This window comes from Eleutherodactylus coqui, chromosome 12 (genome assembly GCF_035609145.1).
Source record: "Eleutherodactylus coqui strain aEleCoq1 chromosome 12, aEleCoq1.hap1, whole genome shotgun sequence".
NCBI classification, from domain to species: Eukaryota; Metazoa; Chordata; class Amphibia; order Anura; family Eleutherodactylidae; genus Eleutherodactylus; species Eleutherodactylus coqui.
Genome location: NC_089848.1, coordinates 70,805,807 through 70,828,399, shown reverse-complemented (window position 1 = coordinate 70,828,399; position 22,593 = coordinate 70,805,807). Strand labels below are relative to the sequence as shown.

Sequence of the window (22,593 nt, the reverse complement as noted above, 5' to 3'; positions counted from 1 at the left end):
TTCGGCCTCAAACAAAGCCTTTCTCAAGCAGTTGCTTAAGATTTTTAGATCATCTGTTCTGAACCACTGCATTCCTTGTTTCAATGTTTTTAGCTAGAATTATACCATGATGCTCGCTCTCTTGATGGGATGCTCTAATTGACCGGTGTATTGGAACCTGACCACCTGCAGTGTCCTGGAGATTTAATAAGGTTACATATAGAGATTAGCGAGCACACTCGTTCGAGTATTGGGGTACTCGAGATGCTCATTACTCGAGACGAACACCACACATTACTCGAGTCAATTTCATTTCCCTTCCCCGCATGTTTAGCACCATTTTCTAGCCAATAAACATGCGGGTAAGGCATTACCATTTCCTGCTGTGACGTGCCAGCTCTCTGCCTGCCAACAGCTGTGAGTGGCTGGGCCGATCAGGTGACCACCGAGTACTTATAGTGTTCCCGCCCGCGGCTCGCCTCAGGCGCATGCTGGCAGAGGTTAGGAAAAGTGCTGCTGCTGATATAGGGAAAGTGTTAGAGTAGGATCCTGTGTTCAAGAACCCCAACGGTCCTTCTTAGGGCTACTCCTCATCGTGTGCATTACAGTTGTGGCTGCCTGGGAGCAGTAGTGCACCAATTTTTTTTTTTAAGCATCTAAGGCTGTGCAGGCCATTTCAGCTATAGCGTTCTCAGTCTGCAGTGCATTAGGCAGAGTTTAGGGACAGAGCTGCTTATATAGGGAAAGTTTTATAGTCGTGATCCTCTCTACAAGAACCCCAACAGTCCTTTTTAGGGCTACTTCTCACTGTGTGCATTATAGTTGTGGCTGGTTGGGAGCAGTAATGCATCAATTTTTTAATTACGCATCTAGGCCTGTTCCCAGCCTTTCACTTCTAGCATTCTCAGCCTGCAGTGCATTACACCAAGGTCTCACCGAGAAACAGCACTCTAATATCTCCTAGGCTACTGCAAAGTATTTCAGTTAAACCGTTCTATATCTGCAGTTCATTAGAAAGAGGTCTCACCCCAAAACAGTACTCTAATATTTCCTGGGCCACTGCAAACTATTTCAGTTATACCTTTCTATGTCTACAGTGCATTAGACAAAGATCTCACCGCTAAACAGTACTGTAATATTTCCTGGGCCACTACAAACTATTTCAGTTATATCGTTCTATGTCTGCAGTGCATTAGACAGAGGTCTCACCGCTAAACGGTGCTCTAATATTTCCAGGGCCACTGCAAACTATTTCAGCTCTGCCGCGGTGCAGAGCGTCTCACAATACCCTTTCCTTGGTGGGGTTATGATTGCTGCAGTTACCAGTACTATCCACTGGCTTTAGAGTCTTCTTCCACTCCATACAGCCTCTCTTATATACAAGTCTCTGTGAGCTGTAAATTACCCCTAGGTATCAGCGCAAGACAGCGGGTTAATATTTTCAAGTCACAGCATAGAGTCTTCGCTATCAACAAGTTACTGTGTGCGGTGAAATAGCCGCAGTTGTCAGAGCTGTACACTGGGGTAATTTATTTGGGCCCTGCTCTATACTTAATCCGCCATGATGAGGAGTAGGGGTAAGGGTCGAAGAAGTGGACGCGGGCGTCCAAGTGAAGGTGTGGGCACAGGCCGAGTTCCTAAGCGGGGTGAATCACAGCTGGCTGCTGAGAGATTAGAAGAGAGGCAAGTTTCAGGGGTCCCCAGATTCATATCACAATTTACAGGTCCGCGTGGTAGACCTTTATTACAAACAGAGCAGTGCGCGCAGGTCCTGTCATGGATGGCAGAAAACGCTTCCAGCAATGTATCAATCACCCAGTCTTCTACGCAGTCCACTACTCCCGACCTAGGAACTGCAACTCTGAATCCTCTGGCTGCTCCTCCTTTCTCCCAGCCTCCTCACTCCATGAAAATGACATATTCTGAGCAAGCAGACTCCCAGGAACTGTTCTCGGGTCCCTGTCCTAAGTGGGAAAAAATGGTTCCTCTCTCACCTGAGGAGTTTGTTGTGCCCAACCTTTGGAAAGTTTCCAGAGTCCAGGTGATGAGGCTGGTGACTTCCGGCAACTGTCTCAAGAGCTTTTTGTGGATGAGGATGATGAGACACAGTTGTCTGTCAGTGAAGTAGTAGTAAGGGCAGTTAGTCCGAGGGAGGAGCGCACAGAGGATTCGGAGAAAGAGCTGCTGGACGATGAGGTGACTGACCCCACCTGGCTTGCTAAGCCTACTGAAGACAGGGTTCAGAGGGGGAGGCAAGTGCAGCAGCAGGACAGGTTGGAAGAGGCAGTGGAGTGGCCAGGGGTAGAGGCAGGGGCAGAGCGAAGAATCCCTCAATTATTTCCCAAAGCACCCCATCATGGCAAGCCTCCGTGCAGAGGGCTAGGTGTTCAAAGGTGTGGATGTTTTTTCGTGAGAGCGCAGACGACCGACGAACTGTGGTGTGCAACCTGTGTCGCACCAAGATCAGCCGGGGAACCACCACTACCAGTCTCACCACCACAAGCATGCGCAGGCATATGATGGCCAAGCACCCCACAAGGTGGGACGAAGGCCATTCACCGCCTCTGTGTCACACCACCTCTTCCCCTGTGCCACAACCTGGCACACAGATCCAATCCCCCTCCCAGGACACAGGCACGAGCACCTCGCGGCCTGCACCCACACCATCACCCCCACCGTCCTCCACTCCATCCAGCAATATCTCTCAGCGCAGCGTTCAGCTGCCGCTAACACAAGCGTTGGAGCGAAAGTGGAAATACGCTGCCACTCACCTGCATGCACAAGCTTTAAACGTGCACATTGCCAAATTAATCAACCTGGAGATGCTGCCATACAGGCTTGTGGAAATGGCGGCTTTCAAAAACATGATGGTGGCGGCGGTCCGCACTACTCGGTCCCCAGTCGCCACTATTTTTACCGGTGTGCCGTCCCTGCCCTACAACTTCACTCTGAATGTGACTCACAGCACACTTCAGGATTTTTAAGCCAGTACAAAGATGACTATTAAGTCCATGGGATGCACGCCACAATTTTGAGGTCAGAGCCTCCAGAGACCCCAATGTACCTGTGTTCCACTTTCTCACCAAAGGAATGGCAGCATCCAGGGCGTGGTATAATATAATAATTTATTCCTCCAAAGTCCTGCTACGTTTCGACCCTCTTGGGGTCTTTGTCAAGCCCTACACCAGCACGTCTCCCACAACATAAATCATGCCCTCACCAACGCGGTTAATGGGAAGGTCCACTTAACCACGGACACGTGGACAAGTACTGGCGGGCAGGGCCACTATATCTCCCTGACGGCACATTGGGTGAACTTGGTGGAGGCTGGGACCGAGTCAGAGCCTGGGACCGCTCACGTCCTACCCACATCCAGAATAGCGGGTCCTACCTTGGTGCTGGTATCTGCGATGTTTTATGCCACCTCCTCCAATCCCCCCGCCTCCTCCTCCTACGCAACCTCTACCTCTCAATTAAGAAGTGTGAGCATGTCGCCAGCAGTCGGTAGCGCGCGGCACGGTGGCACGACGGTGGGCAAGCGTCAGCAAACTGTGCTGAAACTAATCAGCTTAGGTGACAAGAGGCACACGGCCCTCGAGCTGTTGCAGGGTCTGACAGAGCAGACCGACCTCTGGCTTTCGCCGCTGAGCCTCCAACCGGGCATGGTCGTGTGTGACTACGGCCGTAACCTGGTGGGGGCTCTGCAGCTCGGCAGCCTCACACACATGCCATGCCTGGCCCACGTCTTCAATCTGGTGGTTCAGCGGTTTCTGAAAAACTACCCACACTTGTCTGACCTGCTCAGCAAGGTGCGCCGCATCTGCGCACATTTCAGCAAGTCCACCACGGTCGCTGCCACCCTGAGGACCCTGCAACGTCAGTTTCAGCTGCCAGAGCACTGACTGCTGTGCGACGTGCACACACGCTGGAATTCTACGCTGCACATGTTGGCCAGGCTATACGAGCAGCCAAGAGCAATAGTGGAATACCAGCTGCAACATGGGCAGCGGAGTGGTAGTCAGCCTCCGCAATTCTTTACTAAGGAGTGGGCATGGATGGCAGACATCTGTCAGGTCCTCGGAAACTTTGAGGAGTCTGCCCAAATGGTGAGCGGCGATGCGGCCATCATTAGCGTTACCATCCCGCTGTTTCACCTGCTGAGAAGTTCGCTGCTAAGCATAAAGGCCAACGCTTTGCGGTTGGAACGGGAGACAGGGGATGACAGTATGTCGCTTGATAGTCAGACTACCCTCATGTCTATATCTCCACGCGTTTTGGAGGAGGAGGAGGAGAGAGAGGGGGAGGAAGAGGGGGAGGAGGAGGAGGAGGAGGAGGGGGAAGGGACTGCTGGCCACACTGCAGAGGGTACCCATGCTGCTTGCCTCTCATCTGTTCAGCGTGTATTGGCTGAAGAGGAAGAGTAGGAGGAGGATCCTGAAAGTCATTCTTCTAGTGAGGACAGCAATGTGTTGCGTACTGGGACCCTGGCACACATGGCTGACGTCATGTTAGGCTGCCTTTCCCGTAACCCTCGCATTAGACGCATTCTGGCCAACATGGATTACTGGGTGTACACTCTTCTCGACCGACGGTATAAGGAGAACCTTTCCACTCTCATTCCCGAAGAGGAAAGGGGTACGAGAGTGATGCAATACCACAGGGTCCTGGTGGGAAAAGTGATGCTAAAGTTCCCGTCTGACAGCGCTAGTGGCAGAATATGCAGTTCTGAGGGCCAAGTAGCAGGAGAAAAATGCATCCTCTATCACCACAAAAATGGGGGAATTAGCTTCGTCAATCACTCTCGGATATTATTACTCCTCCTTCTCCTAAAACAGCATGTCATCACGCTGAGCTGCCAATTTTTCAGCGGCCCAAAAGGCTCTGTTTTAAATTATTTTACAATTTTTAAAAGTTTCAAAAGTTTTTATACTTTAACTGAAACCAATTTGTTCAGAGGGCAGCCTCCGGGCTCTGTTACAAATTAAGCAACAACAAGCTGTATCTTTAAAAAATGTTTTGGGGTTTTACCTGCCCTCGCGGTTGAGCAATTTGTCAGGGGTACACTTGTACTCTTGGTACACCAATTTTTCAGGCCCTTGCCTAGACTGTTATCTAGCTAATTTTTCCAGCCTTCGCCTACACTCTTGGTAACCAAATGTTTTCAGGTGTTCGCCTATACTCTTGGTACACCAATGTTTCAGGGGTTCGTCTATACTCTTGCTACAGAAATGATACAGGGGGCCAGCTATACGGCTATACTCCTGCTACAGAAATGTTACTGGGGTCCATCTATATTCTTGTTACAGAAAGGTTACTGGGGTCCGTCTATACTCTTGCTACAGAAATGATACAGGGGGCCGGCTATACTCCTGCTACAGAAATGTTACTGGGGTCCGTCTATACTCTTGTTACAGAAAGGTTACTGGGGTCCGCCTATACTCTTGCTACAGAAATGTTACTGGGGTCTGCCTATACTCTTGCTACAGAAATGTTACTGGGGTCCGCCTATACTCTTGCTACAGAAATGTTACTGGGGTCCGCCTATACACTTGCTACTGAAAGGTTTGAGGGGTTTGCCTATACTTTTGCAACAGAAAAGTTTCATTGGTCCGCCTATACTGTGGGTGCACAAAGGTTTCCCATTGTGGTGTTCAGCTGCCTGACACATACACTGAATGAAGTGTGTGGGGACACATGGATTTCCCATTGCTATGTAACTCACGGCACCTTGGGTTACACAAGGTGGAGGCAGGGACCGAGCCTGACCCAGGGCCCGCTCACGTACTTCCCACACAGAGTATTGCGGGTCCTACCTCGGTCATGGTTTCTCGGCCTTATTATGCCACCTCCTGCTTGGGGTATGGGGATCAGCGCTGGGCAACATGTACTTTCTCTCGTGTTACCACAATTATCTGAGACAGTGGTTTGAGCCAAACAAAAGGTGCATTACTGCATTAATGAGATGTTCACAGCTGCACTAGGATCCAAGTCCGCTTGAGGCCCACGATTACTGAGGGTGTGAGCCGAGGCAGAGGTCCTTGGCGGGGTGAAACTGCCTTGTTTGGGCACTCTGATTTCTTTATGTGTAATACCATCTTTGAGTTTCATGGGCTCGACTATACTGTGGATGCACAAAAACCTCCCATTGTGTTGTTTTACCTGTCTGGCAAAAAATACACTGACTGACTTCGCTAGGGTGCAGACAGCTTTCCCATTGCGGTGTTTTACCTACCTGGCACAAATACACTGAATGACTAGGGCAGAAGTGTGGGCCAAGGTCCTGGGTGGGGTGAAACTGCCATGTTTGGGCACTCTGATTTTTTTATGTGTAATACCGTCTTTGAGCTTTATGGGCTTGCCTATGCTGTGGGTGCACAAAGACTTCCCATTGCGTTGTTTTACCTGTCTGGCAGAAATACACTGACTGACTTGGCTAGGGTGCAGACGACTTTCCCATTGTGGTGTTTTACCTATCTGGCACAAATACACTGAATGACTAGGGCAAAAGTGTGGGCCGAGGTCCTGGGCGGGGTGAAACTCTGCCGTGTTTGGGCAATCTCTTTTCTTCATGTGTAATACTGTCCTTGAGTTTCATGGAATCGCCTATGCTGTGGGTGCACAAAGGCTTTCCCATTGCATTGTTCAGCTATCTGACACATACAAAGAATGAATTGAGCAGAAATGTGGGCTGAGGCTGAGTTCCTTGGCGGGGTGAAACTCTGCCATGTTTGGGCACTCTCTTTTCTTCATGTGTAATACTGTCTTTGAGTTTCATGGGCTCGCCTATGCTGTGGGTGCACAAAGATTTCCCATTGCAGTGTTTTAGCTATCTGGCACAAATACACTGACTGACTTGGGTAGCGTGCAGAGTGCAGAAGGCTTTCCTATTGCAGTGTTCAGCTATCTGACACCTACACAGAATGAATTTTGTGGGGACACATGGATTTCCCATAGCTATGTGACTTGCGGCACCTTGGGACACACAAGGTGAAGGCTGTGACCGAGCCTGACCCTGGGTCTGCTCACGTGCTTCCCATGCAGAGTATTGCGGGTTCTACCATGGTCATGGTTTCTCGGGCTTATTATGCAACCTCCTCCTCCTGCTTGGGGACTGGGGATCAGCATAACCACAGTTATCCGAGATACTGGATTGGAGCATTCACAGGAAGCGTTAGTGATTTCATGAGACTTTCACAGGGTCACTGTATACCTGTGGTGGCTACTTTTGCGACACTTCCTGCTTCAAACCAATCTTTGGTGTTAGTATGCGCTGCTGCATTGTGGAGATGTTTGGAAGTGCTGGCACCTGAGTCCCCTTTATGCCCACGTTTATGGCTCCTGACAATTTTGTGATAGAGGTGGCACGGGATTGGAATGATGACTGTACGTTAATTTATGATCAATTGTCATCAGCATTGTGGGCTATCGCCCACACTTTCAAAGAGGGTCACTGCCTGGCGATGCCAACCCTCTGCAGTGTGTGTCTCCGGTTCCTCCTCATCGCAGACGCACTTATAAATCGACATGAGGGTGGTGTGGCTGTGAAGCAAGCATTTGGCATGAGGGCAGCTGAACGCTGCGCAGGGAAAATTTTGTATGCGCTGTGGACGCAGGGTCGTGCGGGGGGTTGGACAGCAATGCCAGCATGTAACCTGGGAGAAGAGGCAGCGGTGTCACCCGCAGGCGGTGATTGTCCTTGGTTGTAGCTAGTGTGGTGCTTAGCTAAGATGTGCCAGCATGTGTGCCTTGCTAATGAGGGTCTGTCCCAAGTAAATAGTTAGGGGGGTGACCACCAGGCTCTTGCCCCTATTTTGGTTTAATAGTGGGACCTGGTAGTCTCAGATGCAGCCATGCATGCTGCCCCTGCTGTCCCCTATTCGTTTCTGAGGTGTTTCGATGACTTTCTGATGTTTTCAGGTGTCTCACAAATCATCCCCTATGCGGAGCATCGGTCCCATACAAAAATGCTCTAGTCGCCCATTGACTCCAATGGGGTTCGTTACTCGTTCGTTTCTGAAACAAACTCTCGAGCATTATGAAAAGTTTGACTCGCGTACCGAGCACCCGAGCATTTTGGTGCTCGCTCATCTCTAGTTACATACAGTTCTGGATTTTGGATGTACCGGTACCCCTGAGGGGACACCAGGTTACGTCGGGTGAGTCAATTCCTTTTCTATCTACAGTATATCCACCGATTTTGGAGCAGTGCCTATTACTTATAACAACGCTTTCTTGGAAAATTGGTAGTCTTTCAGATTTAGCTACACAATCCTATTTGTCTCTATTTTTAAGGATCATGGTACAACCCGTCTATAATGACATCTATTAGAAGGCCGCATTCCTGCAAGTCAATGTCTGTCCTTTCAACAAGCCTCATGATTGTGAATATAAACCAAAGCCAGGAAAAGGCACTATGTACAGATAGACTGTTTCGGGATTTTTGCCCCTCATCCATGTACAGTAGGTTCCTGGGTGAGAATCTGGAATGCTACTACCTAATAGGTGGCGCCCTAGAGGCATCTCCCATTTACTTAGTAAATTTCCCATGCATGCATGGCCTTATGAGTCTCCTCACACCACAAGGAGAAACTATACCCATTCCAACCCATATCTCTAAGGATTAATAAGTCTCTGTGAACTAAAAGGGGTCTTCCATGCTGCACCTGCTGTTAGTGCCGGGATACACAGGGATCAGAGTGGAAGCTTCTACTCCGAGCTCTGTAGTGGCCGGCACTTGTAACTCATTGAAATCCATGGGAGCAGTGCCTGCAATTACAAGCACCGGCCACTACACAGGGGTCAGAGCAATGGCTTCCCCTAGAACCCCCCCTCCCCTGTGTATTCCGGCTTGGGGCCCCGATTGATCAGCTTTTCCGACACCGGGCAAAACACACAGGGGTAGTCTAATCTGATCCCTGTGTAGTGGCTGCGCTGGTAATTTGATGCGTAGCTCCTATTAAAATCAACGAGAGCTGTGTTTGCCATTACCAGCTTGGGCCACTACACAGGGATCGGAGCCATCTGCTTCTGTCCTGTAACCTTTGTAATTTACCAGTAACAGCAAGCGTCGGAAGAACTGATCGATCGGGGTCCTGAGCAGCAGACCCCAGTTGATCAACTATCCTGAGGGTAGGTCATAAACAAAAATTGTTTAGAAAACCATTTTATTGAGGTTATAACTCACCCTTCTCACACAATCTCTCTCCCTGTATATGCATAGAATAAAATCTATCCAAACATACCATTAAAGCCAGCTGCTTAACATTTTGTAGGTCTCTCTCTAACTTGTTGAGCCAGAAACTCCTCTGAAAGTGTCCTGTGGTATCTGGAACCAAGATGTTAGCAATCCTATAAAGTGTACCCAGGTGACTTTTTAGAATAAGCTGCCATGCATGTGTACAAGAAGAGTAGCAGTATTTCTGCCCATTATTTGGCTTGTATATGGCATTTTTCACCAGTTTTCCCCGCCTGTATCTCTAATTCTCAGTGTTCCCAGAACTGGTGGCTATATAGACACTATGTTGTCTCTTATACAATACACACACAGTAAGAGCAGAATCTCTATCTTTCTTTAGAGCACCATAACTAACATCACCATGGAGGACATTATACAGCAGTACTGAACAGTGTAGCTGTGATTTCATCAGCTGTGAGACAGTAACTCACTTACTATTAGCTACAGTCATGTCTGTGTGAGTCTGTTTGCCTGTCTCCCTCCAACAGCTCTCTTCTCCCCACCCCTCTCCATGGACTTCTATGGGCAGCCCAAGATGGCAGCAAGCAAAGCTTCACCCTCACATCCAGTAATCTATCTTGGTGTGTCTCTATTACTACTGTAGAAATGGACTTTACATACACCAAGCTGTGGACAGCAAGTTAGAAGAAAGTGAGATACGTAGTAGCCAGCAGTTTGAAGCAATTTCTGCACAGTAACATCATTTTGGGTAAATAAAGTGATTTGTGCTTTCGCTAGTTATCACACTGGCTGTCATATAAGTACAAGTTTGTTCACAGTGCTGTGACCATTTAAAGGGGTTGTATAGTTGTAAACTATTTATTCCCTATCCTTAGGTCAATTCATTAATACTAGATCGGTATGGTGGACTCATGCACTGAACTGATTTCTGCAAGAAACTGACAGCTCTGTCCTTACTGCAGTGGCCAGGCTTGGTATTGCAGGCCAAGCTCCCATTGAAATGAAAGGAAACTGACCAGTGTAGTAAGAATGGAGCTGTCTGTTTCCTGCAGACACCAGCTCAGTGCACAAGCGTGCTGGCCTCCGCAAACAGCTATTTGGTGGGGTTCCTGGTAACTGATCGGCCAATCTACTATTGATGAACTGTTCTAAGGATAGGACATAAATAGTTTACAACTGAACGACCCTTTTAAGTCCTTTAAGTTGTGAGGTGTGGCCTTCATGGATAAAACTTTTTTTTCCAACTTATCCTACAGATGCTCAAATGAACTTAGATCTGGGCAATTTAGTGGTCATGTCAACACCTTGAACTCTTTGTCATGTTTCTCAAACCATTGATGAACTTTTTTGCAGTGTGGTAGGATGCATGATACTGCTGAAAGAGGGCACTGCCATCAGGAAATAATGCTCTTATGAAGGAGATACTTGTCTGGCCCATGACACATTATTTCCAAGTGATGGTAATGTAGGGTTATTGTGTTGTGTGGCTTCCCATGTGCTTGCATTGTTCATATCTAGGGATCTCTAAAAGTGAAATAGAATTTCGATCTGCACTCTCATCTTCATTACGTCATTTTCATTCTTCACCTTTATTCGACTGCACTACATGGCTTGTCCTCATTTCTGGGTTTTTCAGGGTGCCCTATAGTGAACAGGATATTGAGGGATATACATGGTGTTGGGGACCCAGCGCATGCACACTCTTGCTATTTTGCTTATAATTCCACCTTGACCCTAATGAATGTATAACGGTGCCAGCTGGCCGTAAAGCAGCAGAATTCAACTAATTTCACACGGGCGAGCGCAATATCAGGCCATGAAACTGTATCAAAAACACCTTGCATCATCTCAGGGAAGTAGCAATCCTCTGGCGCAGCTTTGAGCTGTGCCAGAAGATCGGCAAGTGTTTCTCATTGTTTTCATTGCGCTCTCATGCACCTCACACACCGTGCAATGTTTGTGCAGGCCCAATTGAAAATAATGGGCGAGGCATTCCAAGGGAACACCCGTGGGCTGGATTCACACGAACGTATATCGGCTTGGTTTTCATGCCAAGCCGATATACGTCATCCTCATCTGCAAGGGGGGGAGGATGGAAGAGTCAGGAGCAGGAACTGAGCTCCCGCCCCCTCTCTGCCTCCTCTCCACCCCCTCTATGCCCCTCTGCACTATTTGCAATGAAAGGAGGCGGAACAGGGTGGGGCTAAGTTCTGAGAATTAGCCCCGCCCACGTTCCACCTCTCCCCATAGCAAATAGTGCAGAGGGGTTGAGAGGAGGCAGAGAGGGGGCGGAAGCTCAGTTCCTGCTCCTGGCTCTTCCATCCTCCCCCCCCTGCAAATGAGGACGACGTATATCGGCTCGGTGTGAAAACCGAGCCGATATACATTCGTGTGAATTTAGCCAAAGATAGGACATGCCACGATTTTTTCAAATTAGTGTGAGATTTGTGCATCTTGCAAAACACAAATCTTGCGCAATTTTCTCGACCATGTGAAAGTGGCCTCAGCATTCACTTTTCCTGGGAAATGATAGTGTATTTCGGTACTCAGATACCCCCAGGACGTACAGTAAAGCCGGACAATTTAACAATCAGACTTGACAAAAAATAGTGATAAGCAGCACATATCAACACAGTAACACACAAATGATATTATGTATTCACCGTTAGATGATGGGGCAAGGGGGGTATGATCACGATCATGACAACGATGATTCCACATTGACAACGGAAAATATAAAGCCAGAGGTCATAAAAAAATAATGTCCGAGATCTGCACGTTCATCGGTATGGCTGATATACTAACAAATACAGGGGACACCCTGAATTTTCCGACGCAATTCTCCCCATGCACGAAGGATATAGGAATATGATATCTTTCCCTTAATCGACAAATATTGTCAACACTGCAGTCGTGTTATCTACCTCCAATGATTGGGGAGAAGCATCCAGAGTAATGGAGCAGAATCCACACAGCAAATTAATTATCATTAATTCTGGTAAAATAGCTCAGCACTCTAACAGTAATTGCTATGCCTGTGGATGACTTTACCACAATTGGCTCCTAATGTCCCTGTCACGTGTTTTACAGCTCTGCATCTATTACCCCATGAAAACGAGATTTCCTTCTTTTGAGAATTGCTCTGTCTATATGAACAAAGCCCTATAATAAAACTTTGCAGGTAACTTATAAGCTGTCATGTTTGTATACATCAGGAGTAGCAGTATTTCTGGCCATTATATGACTTGTATTTTGTTTCTCATTCTCAACTTTCCCTCAGCTGGTGGATGGAGACTAAGTGCTTTAGGCCTCATGTCCACGGGGAAAATCAGGCCCGCCGCAGATTCTTCATGCAGAATCCTGCAGCAGGTCCCTCCTTTCCCACGGACATGAGGCCTAAAAAGAAGAATTACTTACCTGTCCGGATGCTGCGGATCTGCCCTCCATCGAGGCCGGATCTTCTTTATTTGGCCCGGCAGATGTGCTCGGCACGCCAGCAGCGTGCCGCGCGCATGCGCTGTGCACTCTTTTTGTTTTTGAACTCCTGCTCTCCCGCGCCGGAGAGCAGGAATTCAGCTGCGGGTGTGCCGGGGATCTGGACGGCTTCCATAGGTTTCAATAGAAGCCTGCGGGAGCCGTCCCCGCGGGAGACAAGCACTAAAATGGAGCATGCTGCGGGTGTTTTCCCGCACACGCAATCCGCGCCTCAAGGGAAAATGACATCCACAGGTATTTAATTACCTGCGGGTGTCCAATGCATCCCTATGGGGTGCGGATCACGCGTGCGGGACACCCGCTGCGGATCTGTCCCCGTGGACATGAGGCCTTAATGTCTTCCCTATACTCTAATGCCCCCCTATCACTATCTCTCCCCATATACAGCACACATAGAGAAGAGAAGATCCTGCTCTCCGATTTCTATTTCTCCCATACACTACTCCTTGCTCCCCTATCTCTATCTCTCTCATAGGCCGGGCTCAGATGGCTGTAAATTGCTGCCAAACCACTATACACCCTATCTTGGTGTGTATGCGCACGTAATACGCCCCAAGGTAGAACATGCTGCGATTTTTCTTGTGAGCGGCAACATAGCAGACTAAGAGAGATTGATACAGCGTATTACGAACACAAAACCCGCCTGCGTAATATGGGGTGATCATATGCTTATGTGAGACCGGCCATACAATGTACATATAAAATGTAAAAAAAGTAATCAATTTAGCAAAATTAAATAAGTCCCAAAAAATGTTACAAATAAAATAAATTCCAAAAACAAAAAAAATTGGGGATTGGGGGATGACTGATGTTGCACCAGTAGAAGGGTAAAAAGGTAGAACCATGTAACTACTACCCAGTAAGGACGGTTTCACATCTGCGTTGGAACCTCCGGTCGGAAGTTCTGCCGCAAATCTAGCAGAAAATAGTGGAAGAAATAGCTCTGCATGTAAAAGCCAGGCAGCTGAGCAGAAACCGAACCGAGTCCATTATAGTCAACGGGGTCACTCGGTGCTGTAGGGTTCTGTCCTATGATGGAGCCATTCAGCCATGGGGATTCCTATTTCCTGCTCCCCAAACGGAGCAGGAAAGCAGAATCCTGAGCATTTTTTGAACGCTGTCTGTCTTATATTAGCGCGTTTCAGCAATTTATAATGCACCACATCACCCATTGCAATGATGGGGTGCATTAAAAATACCGTTGAATGCATTTATAAACGCCATTCGAAAATGCTGTAAAACACTGCATTTAAAAACTCTGCATTTTTACTAACGCCTTTGTGAGACTGGAGTTCAATAACAAATCAAGTATGGTCAGCAGCACTCACCAAACCCGATGTAATCGGTGGTAATGCCAGGAATAGTGTTGGTGCACACCTCAAGGGACTGAATCCCCAGGTCCCTAATGTAGTTCCAAAGATTTGTATGTAGAGGCAGCACTCTAAACAGCGGGATAGTATGATCAATAGATCTTTATTTCAGCTCATGGCAAGAGCCCAGACGTGACGTTTCGACCCTGATGGTCTTTGTCAAGCTTTGTCAGGGTCGAAACGTCGCGGCTGGGCTCTTGCCATGAGCTGAAATAAAGATCTATTGATCATACTATCCAGCTGTTTGGAGTGCTGCCTCTACATACAAAGCCTCTGTGAGACTGGAATTGTTAGGGAGAAGCTCACCACTGGGGGCACCGGCGCTCGGCGGGTGTGCGCTGTCCTCCCTGGCACTGCTGGTGGTCGTACGGGCATCTCCACTCGGGGCTCTCCTGTGCTGGTGGTCACTCGGGCTGGTCGGCAGCGCTTGCCGTGCCCCGCCACGCGCGGAGGCACATCTCTCCTGGCCAAACTCACAGCTCTCCTGCTAGGGTGCATGGTAGGACGGGGCTGGGTTTATAGCATCACCGGTGGGCATGTCATCTCGCTCCGCCCCGCTTTAGGCAGGGACTTCTGTATTTAGTCTGTCTGGTGCTGGCTTCCAGTGCCAGTGTATGGTTAGGTTTCGTCCAGCTAACACCCGCGTGTTTTCAGTATGCCTTCAGTTCTGATCCTGCTATTCCCTGACTGTAAGCTTGTCTTCTCCCTTGGTCTGTTGTTCCCAGTTGGTTTTGACACTACTATTCCCGGACTCTGAGCTTGTCTTCTCCTTTGATCTGTTGTTCTCAGTCAGTTTGTCCCTGCTTGTTGGCACTACGGATCTGGTGCATTTGCACATATTCTCCACTTGTCCCTTCCCTTCCAGGGGTCACGTCCCTAGTGCAGAGTAGGGACCATCACCCAGTTTTTGCCCTGGGGCCTAGCCCAGGGTAGCAAGTAGGCAGGGACGCAGGAAAGGGCCGGCGTAGAAACTTCCGTAACCCCATTTCTAGCCAGTCCTGACAGGAATAAGTTTGACAACTTGATATGTAAAATATTTGAAGGTACGTATTCGAAAGGATAACCACCATAGGGGTGAATAATCTGCTAGCTGATAATAGCTGATTTATGAAAAACTGATCACGGCCAACCAACATGCTTGGTTTCTATGAGGAGGTAAGTGTGAATCTAGATGTTGGTCATGTGGCTGATTGATATTACTAGATTTTGCAGAAACATTTGATGCTGTACTGCACTACAGCCTTGTACTGAAGCTTCAGACTCAGGGACTGGAGACAGTGTAGGCACATGGATAAAGAATTGGTTGAGGGACAAAAAGCAATTACTCGTAAATGGTCACTGTCAGATTAGGCTAAAGTCAGCAGTTGGATACCACAAGGGTCTGTGTTAGGCCCAATTCTTTTTAAGCTCTGTGTTAATTACTTTGTGGAAGGGATTGAAAGTAAAATTTTTGCCGACGACACAAAACCTTGTAGTATACTTAACCCATTAACACTCCAGGACGTACAGTTACATCATGGAGGTTCGCGGATTGCACAAAGGGAAATTAGGGGTCGATTCCCACTACATACAATGTGGGTGCTGGCTGTTTCTTACAGCTGATACCCGCCCACAACAGCTGAGATCAGCACTCCCACTGTTGGCATCTGTTAACCCTTTAAATGCCACGATTGGAGTTCGGGGATGAGATTGCAGTGTGTCGTTCAGTTTCAATGGCAGCCAGGGGCCTTCTGAAAGCGCTAAAGAGCTGCAATTGCTGATTGCCTATGAGGCCCATGCCTGTGGCGTGGCTTGATAGATTGCCTGTCAGATCAAAGTAAAATGTAATACTAGGGCATAGCGATTAAACCAGCACAAGTTTTTGTCCCCTGTGGGGACTAAAAAAATGCAAAAAAGTTTTAATAATTATTAAAAAAAATAAAAGGTAATAAAAGTTTTTTTTTTAAATTCCCTGTTCCCATATTTTAATAATAATAAAAAAAACATCAGATATTTACCCTGCACAGTGAATGTTGTCAGAACAAAAAAATACACAATGTCAGGATTGCACTTTCTTGGTCACTACATCTCCTTGAACAAAATGGCATTTATGTACCCCAAAATGGGACCAGTAGAAACTTAAGGACGTTCCACAAAAAACGAGCCCTCACACAACTATATTGACGGAAAAGTAAAAAAAAGTTGTGTTGGTCAGAAGATGGCGGCAGAAAATAGTTTTATTTTTCTCCAAATATATATATGATGTTTTTGTTTTTTTTAGAGTAGTACAGCAAAAATAAATAAATAAATAAAATCCATGACTTATGATTAAGTGGAGTGGGAAAACCGAAAATGAAAAAAAAAAGGCCCGCATCCTTAGGGTGCCTACCCACTGGCGATTTTTTTTCCTGCGATGCTAAATTGCGTTTTGCGTTTTTTCTGAAGAGCAATTAGCATAGAATGTGTTCTTGTCCATTTGTTTGTTTTTTTTCGTTTCGTTGCAATTTTTCACATAGTAACTGTCAGTTGCATATGTCTCCGTATTTTTCTCTTAATGCACCCATGATTGTCAATGGAAATTAACGAAAAAGGCGCAAAATAGGCGCAAAAAAGGCGTGGAAAACGTGCGAAAAACGCTGCGTTTTTCACGCACGAAAATCGGCAACGCCAGTGGGTAGGCGCCTTTAAGGGGTTAAAGCTCAGTAAGAGCGAGATACCCTGGCAGCATGGGCAAGAACAAGGCAGATAGCTTTTAATGTTGATAAGTGCAAAGTAATGTACCTAGACGGCAATAATCACATTACTGCATGTACAATGAATGAAATAAAACTGGAGGCAAACAGAACGAGAGAAGGACTTGGGTATTCTGGTTACAAGTAAACTAAGCAGCAGTTCTCAATGTCAAGCAGCAATAAAGAATATGATTTTGGGGTGTATATAAGAAGAGATAAAAATCTGTGATCCCAATATAACATCATCCCTTCCTATATTTCTTGTAAGACCATGTAAGAGGGTAGCTCTGACAGCGCACCCCTGTACAGCAGAGAGGCTTGCAGCCGCTGTCATGTACAGCTCGGGAGCCGCAGCATGAAGCCCACCCCCTTTGGTCAAGACCCGGCTGAGAAGAAAAGTGGGGAAAGAGGAGAAAGTTGGCGCCATTTAAGCACCCTGCCGCTGAACCAGTGCTATGACTGGCAGTGCACAGGAGAGGCCCAGCAGAGCACACAGTGGTGGCCATTGTTGGTGGTGACAAGATTGCTGTCCTCACTCTGGGGAGCAGCGCATGTGAGACAAGAAAAGGGCCTGATGACCAGGGGCGGAAAGGGCAACACCCGATGTACACCAGCCAGAGAGACCACTGTGGCGAAGGATACTGTAGTGCTTGAGAGGAGAGAGTCTCCCTCCCTGCACAGGACTTGGTCACAAAAGCCGCCGATGGCACCATGGACTCAAGCTGGGAGAAAGACAAAACTGCCAGACCTATAAGGCCGGTTTCCAACAAATAAGTGTGCTACCACTAGACGGACAATGACATATGGATTGGGGAGTATCTCCTCCAGAGAGGACTGAGTTATACGGGAATGGTGACATCATGTTTTATTCTAGGTGCTCTTCCTAAGAAGAAACGATATCCTTGCTCAACTCAATAAATGACGGCATGTTGAAGAGAATTAGCAAATTGGTTAACCGGGTTTGCAAGTAAAGTGATGTTATATGAAGATGCTATCTACCAGGGTGACAAGGCAATGTATAGAGGCGCTACGTGCTAAGGAAAAGTTATAACAGGTGGAAGTAATGTTCTGCTTTCTGTGAAGTTTGAGAAATTAACCTTGCCCCTAAGTCCGCTAGGCTGAGGAACACCGGAATTACAGATAGATGAGACTCTTGGTCTGTACTATGTGCGGACATTCGCACCTATGGTGCAGGAGGCCGAGATGATGGAGTAATGTAGCGAACCTTTTAAAATATGACGATGTTGATAGTATGAAGTACGACGATGGAGACGCCTTGATGCCAGTGTGGTTCGAGTGCAATTAAATTTTAAAAAAAATAAAAATCTGGCCTCCATCTCTATCTCGAATTTGTGTCGTACCGCCATCCACCACAACCACATCTTGAGAAATGGATTGAGTTTTGGGATCTATGTTCTAAAAGGATATAGAAGAGCTGGGGAGGGTTTAAAAGGCAGGTCTCTCTTCTAATAAGAGGCTAGGAAAATTGGGTTTGTTCAGCTTGGAAAAGAGATACCTCAAAGATGACCTCATTAAGGCTAAATGCACATGGCCAAATTTGCATTGCGGAATCCGGAGCGGGCATCCTATTCAACATGCTATTGAAAATCGCTTTTCCATGTCCAGGAGCAGAAATCAATTGCGATTTTCCGCTTGCAGAGGGAAAATCGCAGTATGTTCTATTTCAGCGCCGATGGCTTCCATTGAAGTCAATGGAAGTCGTCCAATCCGCATCATCACCTAGCAATGGCACGGCATATTCTGTACTTCGCATGTGCACCGGCCGGCACATCCGCATACAGATAAGAAGAAATTCGGACAAGTACGCAGGGGTCACCGTCCGGGCACAGGGTCAGATTCCACTGCCGGATCTCACATGTGGAATCCAACCCGGTCGTGTGCATTCGGCTGTATATGTATTTTTTTCCAATGAATTTACAAAGGATCAGAGGACTTTTTCTACAGAAGGTGATTTAGACATCTACATAGAAGTATATTTACAGGCTGAGTAGTCAAACTATGGAATGTGCTACCCAAAATGTAATCATGGCAGTGATAATGACAGCAATTAAAAATGACTAGATGATTATTTACTAACAAAGGCCTTACGAATTATAATTAGTTTAGCAAATAATTACCTATATGGAATTAAAATGGTTGAACTCGATGGACCTGTTTCTTTTTTCAACCCATGTAACTATACAGCGCTGCTTGAAATTGCAGCTTCCACAGAGATGAATGACCAAGTGATGTAAGAGCCTTATGTATCAAATGTAACAATGGTTATAGGTGTATGTGTATTTGTTATAGAAATCTCTGTGACTGTCCATTCATCTGAATGGGATTTACAGAAATCCGTTTACTTGCTAGTGAACTTTTTCATGCACAGAAATTTTTGCAACAAATCTGCTGCATGAGAATGCATCCTTAGATATTTCACAAAACCCCACGATGAGGAGCCAGGACCCTGAAGAGCAACCAAACCTCTTCACTACATGGCGTAGATTTCTGGGCATCTGCATCGTACAAGTGCTGAGAGGTGCTCTCATAGGAGAATAGGGTTGGAAAGCTCTGCAGGGCGGTGAGGCCACTCAGAACCATTGACCTCAACCATGTCTTCTTCTAGCCAATCCATCGTACATATCAGAGGATAGAATGAAGTGGAAATCCCCAGTAACTTTACTGATATCATTTTCTACACATTGTGGGAGATTAATATGATCAAATTCTGCTTACAGAGACATAAGATTAACAGGAAGAGGAAAGTACATGGTCCATCTGGTCTGGCTTTATATTATGTCCTTTTTATTCTCATCTTAATGTTTATCCCAGGCATGCGTACTTTCACTTACTGTTGATTTTCCAACTATATCTGCTAGAAGTTTGTTTCAGTACTACTACTAGTACTATCTACTACTCTTTCAGTAAAATAAAATTATCCAACACTGCTTCTAATCTTCGCCCAGCTGATTTCAAATTGTGTCCTCTTCTTCTGGAATTTAGTTCCTTATTGAAAAACCCTTCTTTCACGAATCTTATTTAAACCTATGTAAAGTTTTCAACCCTAATCCCCTTTTCACTTCCCTCCACATTTACAAAGGTTTCCATCATGTCCCTCTCTCCCTTCTTTCCTCCTGTAACATACATAAAAGTTTCCATCATGTCCCTCTCTCCCTTCTTTCCTCCTGTAATATATATAAAGGTTTCCATCATGTCCCCCTCTCCCTTCTTCCTCCTGTAACATATATAAAGGTTTGCATCATGTCCCTATCTCTTCTTTCCTCCTGTAACATATATGAAGGTTTCCATCATTTCCACACTTTCTTTTCTTCATTCTTGTAATATATAAGGGTTTCCATCATGTCTCCCCTCTCCCTTCTTTCCTCCTGTAACATATATAAAAGTTTCCATCATGTCCCCTTTTCCCTTCTCTACTCCTGTAACATATATAAAAGTTTCCATCATGCCACCCCCTCTCCTTTTCCCTTCTCTCCTCCTGTAACATATATAAAGGTTTCCATCATGCCACCCCCTCTCCTTTTCCCTTCTCTCCTCCTGTAACATATATAAAGGTTTCCATCATGCCACCCCCTCTCCTTTTCCCTTCTCTCCTCCTGTAACATATATAAAGGTTTCCATCATGCCATCCCCTCTCCTTTCTTTCCTCCTGTAACATATATGAAGGTTTATATCATGTACTTCCTTTCCTTTCTTCATTCTTGTTACATAAATAAAGGTTTCCATCATGTCCCTCTCTCTTCTCTCCTCCTGTAACATATATAAAGGTTTCCATCATGTCCTTTTCTCCCTTCTCTCTTCCTGTAACAATTATAAAGGTTTCCATCATGTCCCCCTTTTCTTTCTTCATTATTGTTACATATATAAAGGTTTCCATCATGTCCCTCTCTCCCTTCTCTTCTCCTGTAACATATATAAAGGTTTCCATCATGTCCTCCTCTCTCCCTTCACTCCTCCTGTAACATATATAAAGGTTTCCATCATGTCCCCCTTTCCTTTCTTCATTATTGTTACATATATAAAGGTTTCCATCATGTCCCTCTCTCCCTTCTCTTCTCCTGTAACATATATAAAGGTTTCCATCATGTCCTCCTCTCTCCCTTCACTCCTCCTGTAACATATATAAAGGTTTCCTTAATGTCCCCCTCTCCCTTCTCTCTTCCTGTAACATATATAAAGGTCTCCATCATGTCCCCCTCTCCCTTCTCTCCTCCTGGAAACAGATATAAAGGTTTCCATCATGTCCTCCCTCCCTTCTTCTCTCTTATAACATACATATAATCATATCCCCTTTCACTTCATTCCTCCATACTATATGAATTAAGTTCCTTAAGTTGTTTTTGATAAGATTTTTGTTTGAGACCTTCTACCGTTTTTGTGTCCCATCTCTATACCCATTCTGTTTTTCACAATGTCTTTTTGTTGGTGAGGTCTGCAGAAATCAATTCACTGTTCCAGATGAGGTCTGACCAGATCTCTATACAATGCGACAAACAAATGATATCAACCCTGGAGAGTTCCAAACTAAATAAAAGAGATAAGACATGAAGCTCTACAGAAATGAACAATGTCTACCTGTAACTCTGACCACAGTAACAGTAATAGTGGCACTCACCACCGAAAAGTTGCTGGCTCCACAAACTCGATTTCGATAACGACACTCTAAGATCATGTCTTCCATACTGTGACCTGTCCGCTCGTAGAACTCTTTTAATGAGAATGGTCTGTCAGTCTTGCTTGTGTTTTGTATCATGTCCTTTAACTCATCTATGTGGTTCTGGAGACCTAGAATGTCCCCCATATTTTCAAGATCCTGGCTTGTTAGCTGTGACAGACGGAACCTGTTATAATTGCAGATGGTGATGGCTGGGAAGGTCATCAAGGAGCTCTCCATTTCATCCAGCGTGGTAACATGGTGGTACTCCGAGTAATATATGATCCGATCAGCCACTTGGAAGAGGAAACAGCTGAGAGATGAAAGAAAGGCGCACGCCCAAAACACCCTTCTTGGGGTCACCCCGCCTGGCAAAAAGACATGGCTAATCCCATGAAGTGTAGAGTTACTTGCAAACACTGTGAGATCTGAAGCCTTCTCATTGTTTTCTTCCTCCTCATTTGGTGGAGGCTTCACAATATCCATATGAAGTTGATTTGTCTATCCACAGAAGATCTACTGAAGAAGTCCAGAATCAGGACTTAGCACTTCAGTCTCTCTGCCAGTTACTGCTGCAGATGTAGGAGGACGCCCAGGTGTCTGACGGGATGCTCTGGAAGTTTAGTCTGTGGCTTTCGTTCTGTGCTGCCTGAGTGAGGAGGAGGGGGTGATGCTATTAGAGGGAGAGGGCTGAGGACCACAGAAAGCACACAGGGCAAAAATAATGGATCAGAACGAAACCAAATACCAGCAGTCCTGAGGGACGAAGAGCAGAAGGGAGGGGCGCGAAGCAAGACCAAATGTGAGAACATGCAGGCAAGAAACAGAAGCTGAGACAATGAGACGTCTCTAAAGAAATGCTAAGATAACCACAAAATAGGAAAATAAGTGCTGAGGGATTATTCCAAGCTGAGGTCCCAAAAAACTGTGCCGATACTGGGTGATAGGACTCAGCTCCTTATCAGAGCATAATGTGGCCACAGAGGCGTTAGTGATGTATAATCTGCTGAACATATCACTATAGACAGAGGGACACAACAGATATGTAGAGAGATCAGTGATGTAATAATATGCAGAATATGTTACTATGTATAGGAAGTAGATAGGGCAGAACAATGTTCTGCAGATCTCTGGGGAGGTCAGTAGTGTAATAACCTGCATTATATATCA

At 46.3% G+C, this 22,593-nt stretch overlaps 1 protein-coding gene across 3 annotated transcripts in view; it reads right to left on the bottom strand.

Annotated features, from left to right (window-relative positions):
* Positions 1-22,025, bottom strand: part of LOC136586849 (acid-sensing ion channel 1C-like) — a 60,315-nt gene extending 38,290 nt beyond the window's left edge. For 2 of the 3 annotated variants that reach the window (XM_066585109.1, XM_066585112.1), the window contains exon 1: positions 21,385-22,025. In XM_066585109.1, coding sequence (XP_066441206.1) covers positions 21,385-21,909 — 525 coding nt within the window. In that variant the 5' untranslated portion in view covers positions 21,910-22,025. The remainder of the gene's footprint in view (positions 1-21,384) is intronic. The other variant, XM_066585110.1, reaches the window with a different exon arrangement.
* Between the last annotated feature and the right edge of the window lie 568 nt (positions 22,026-22,593).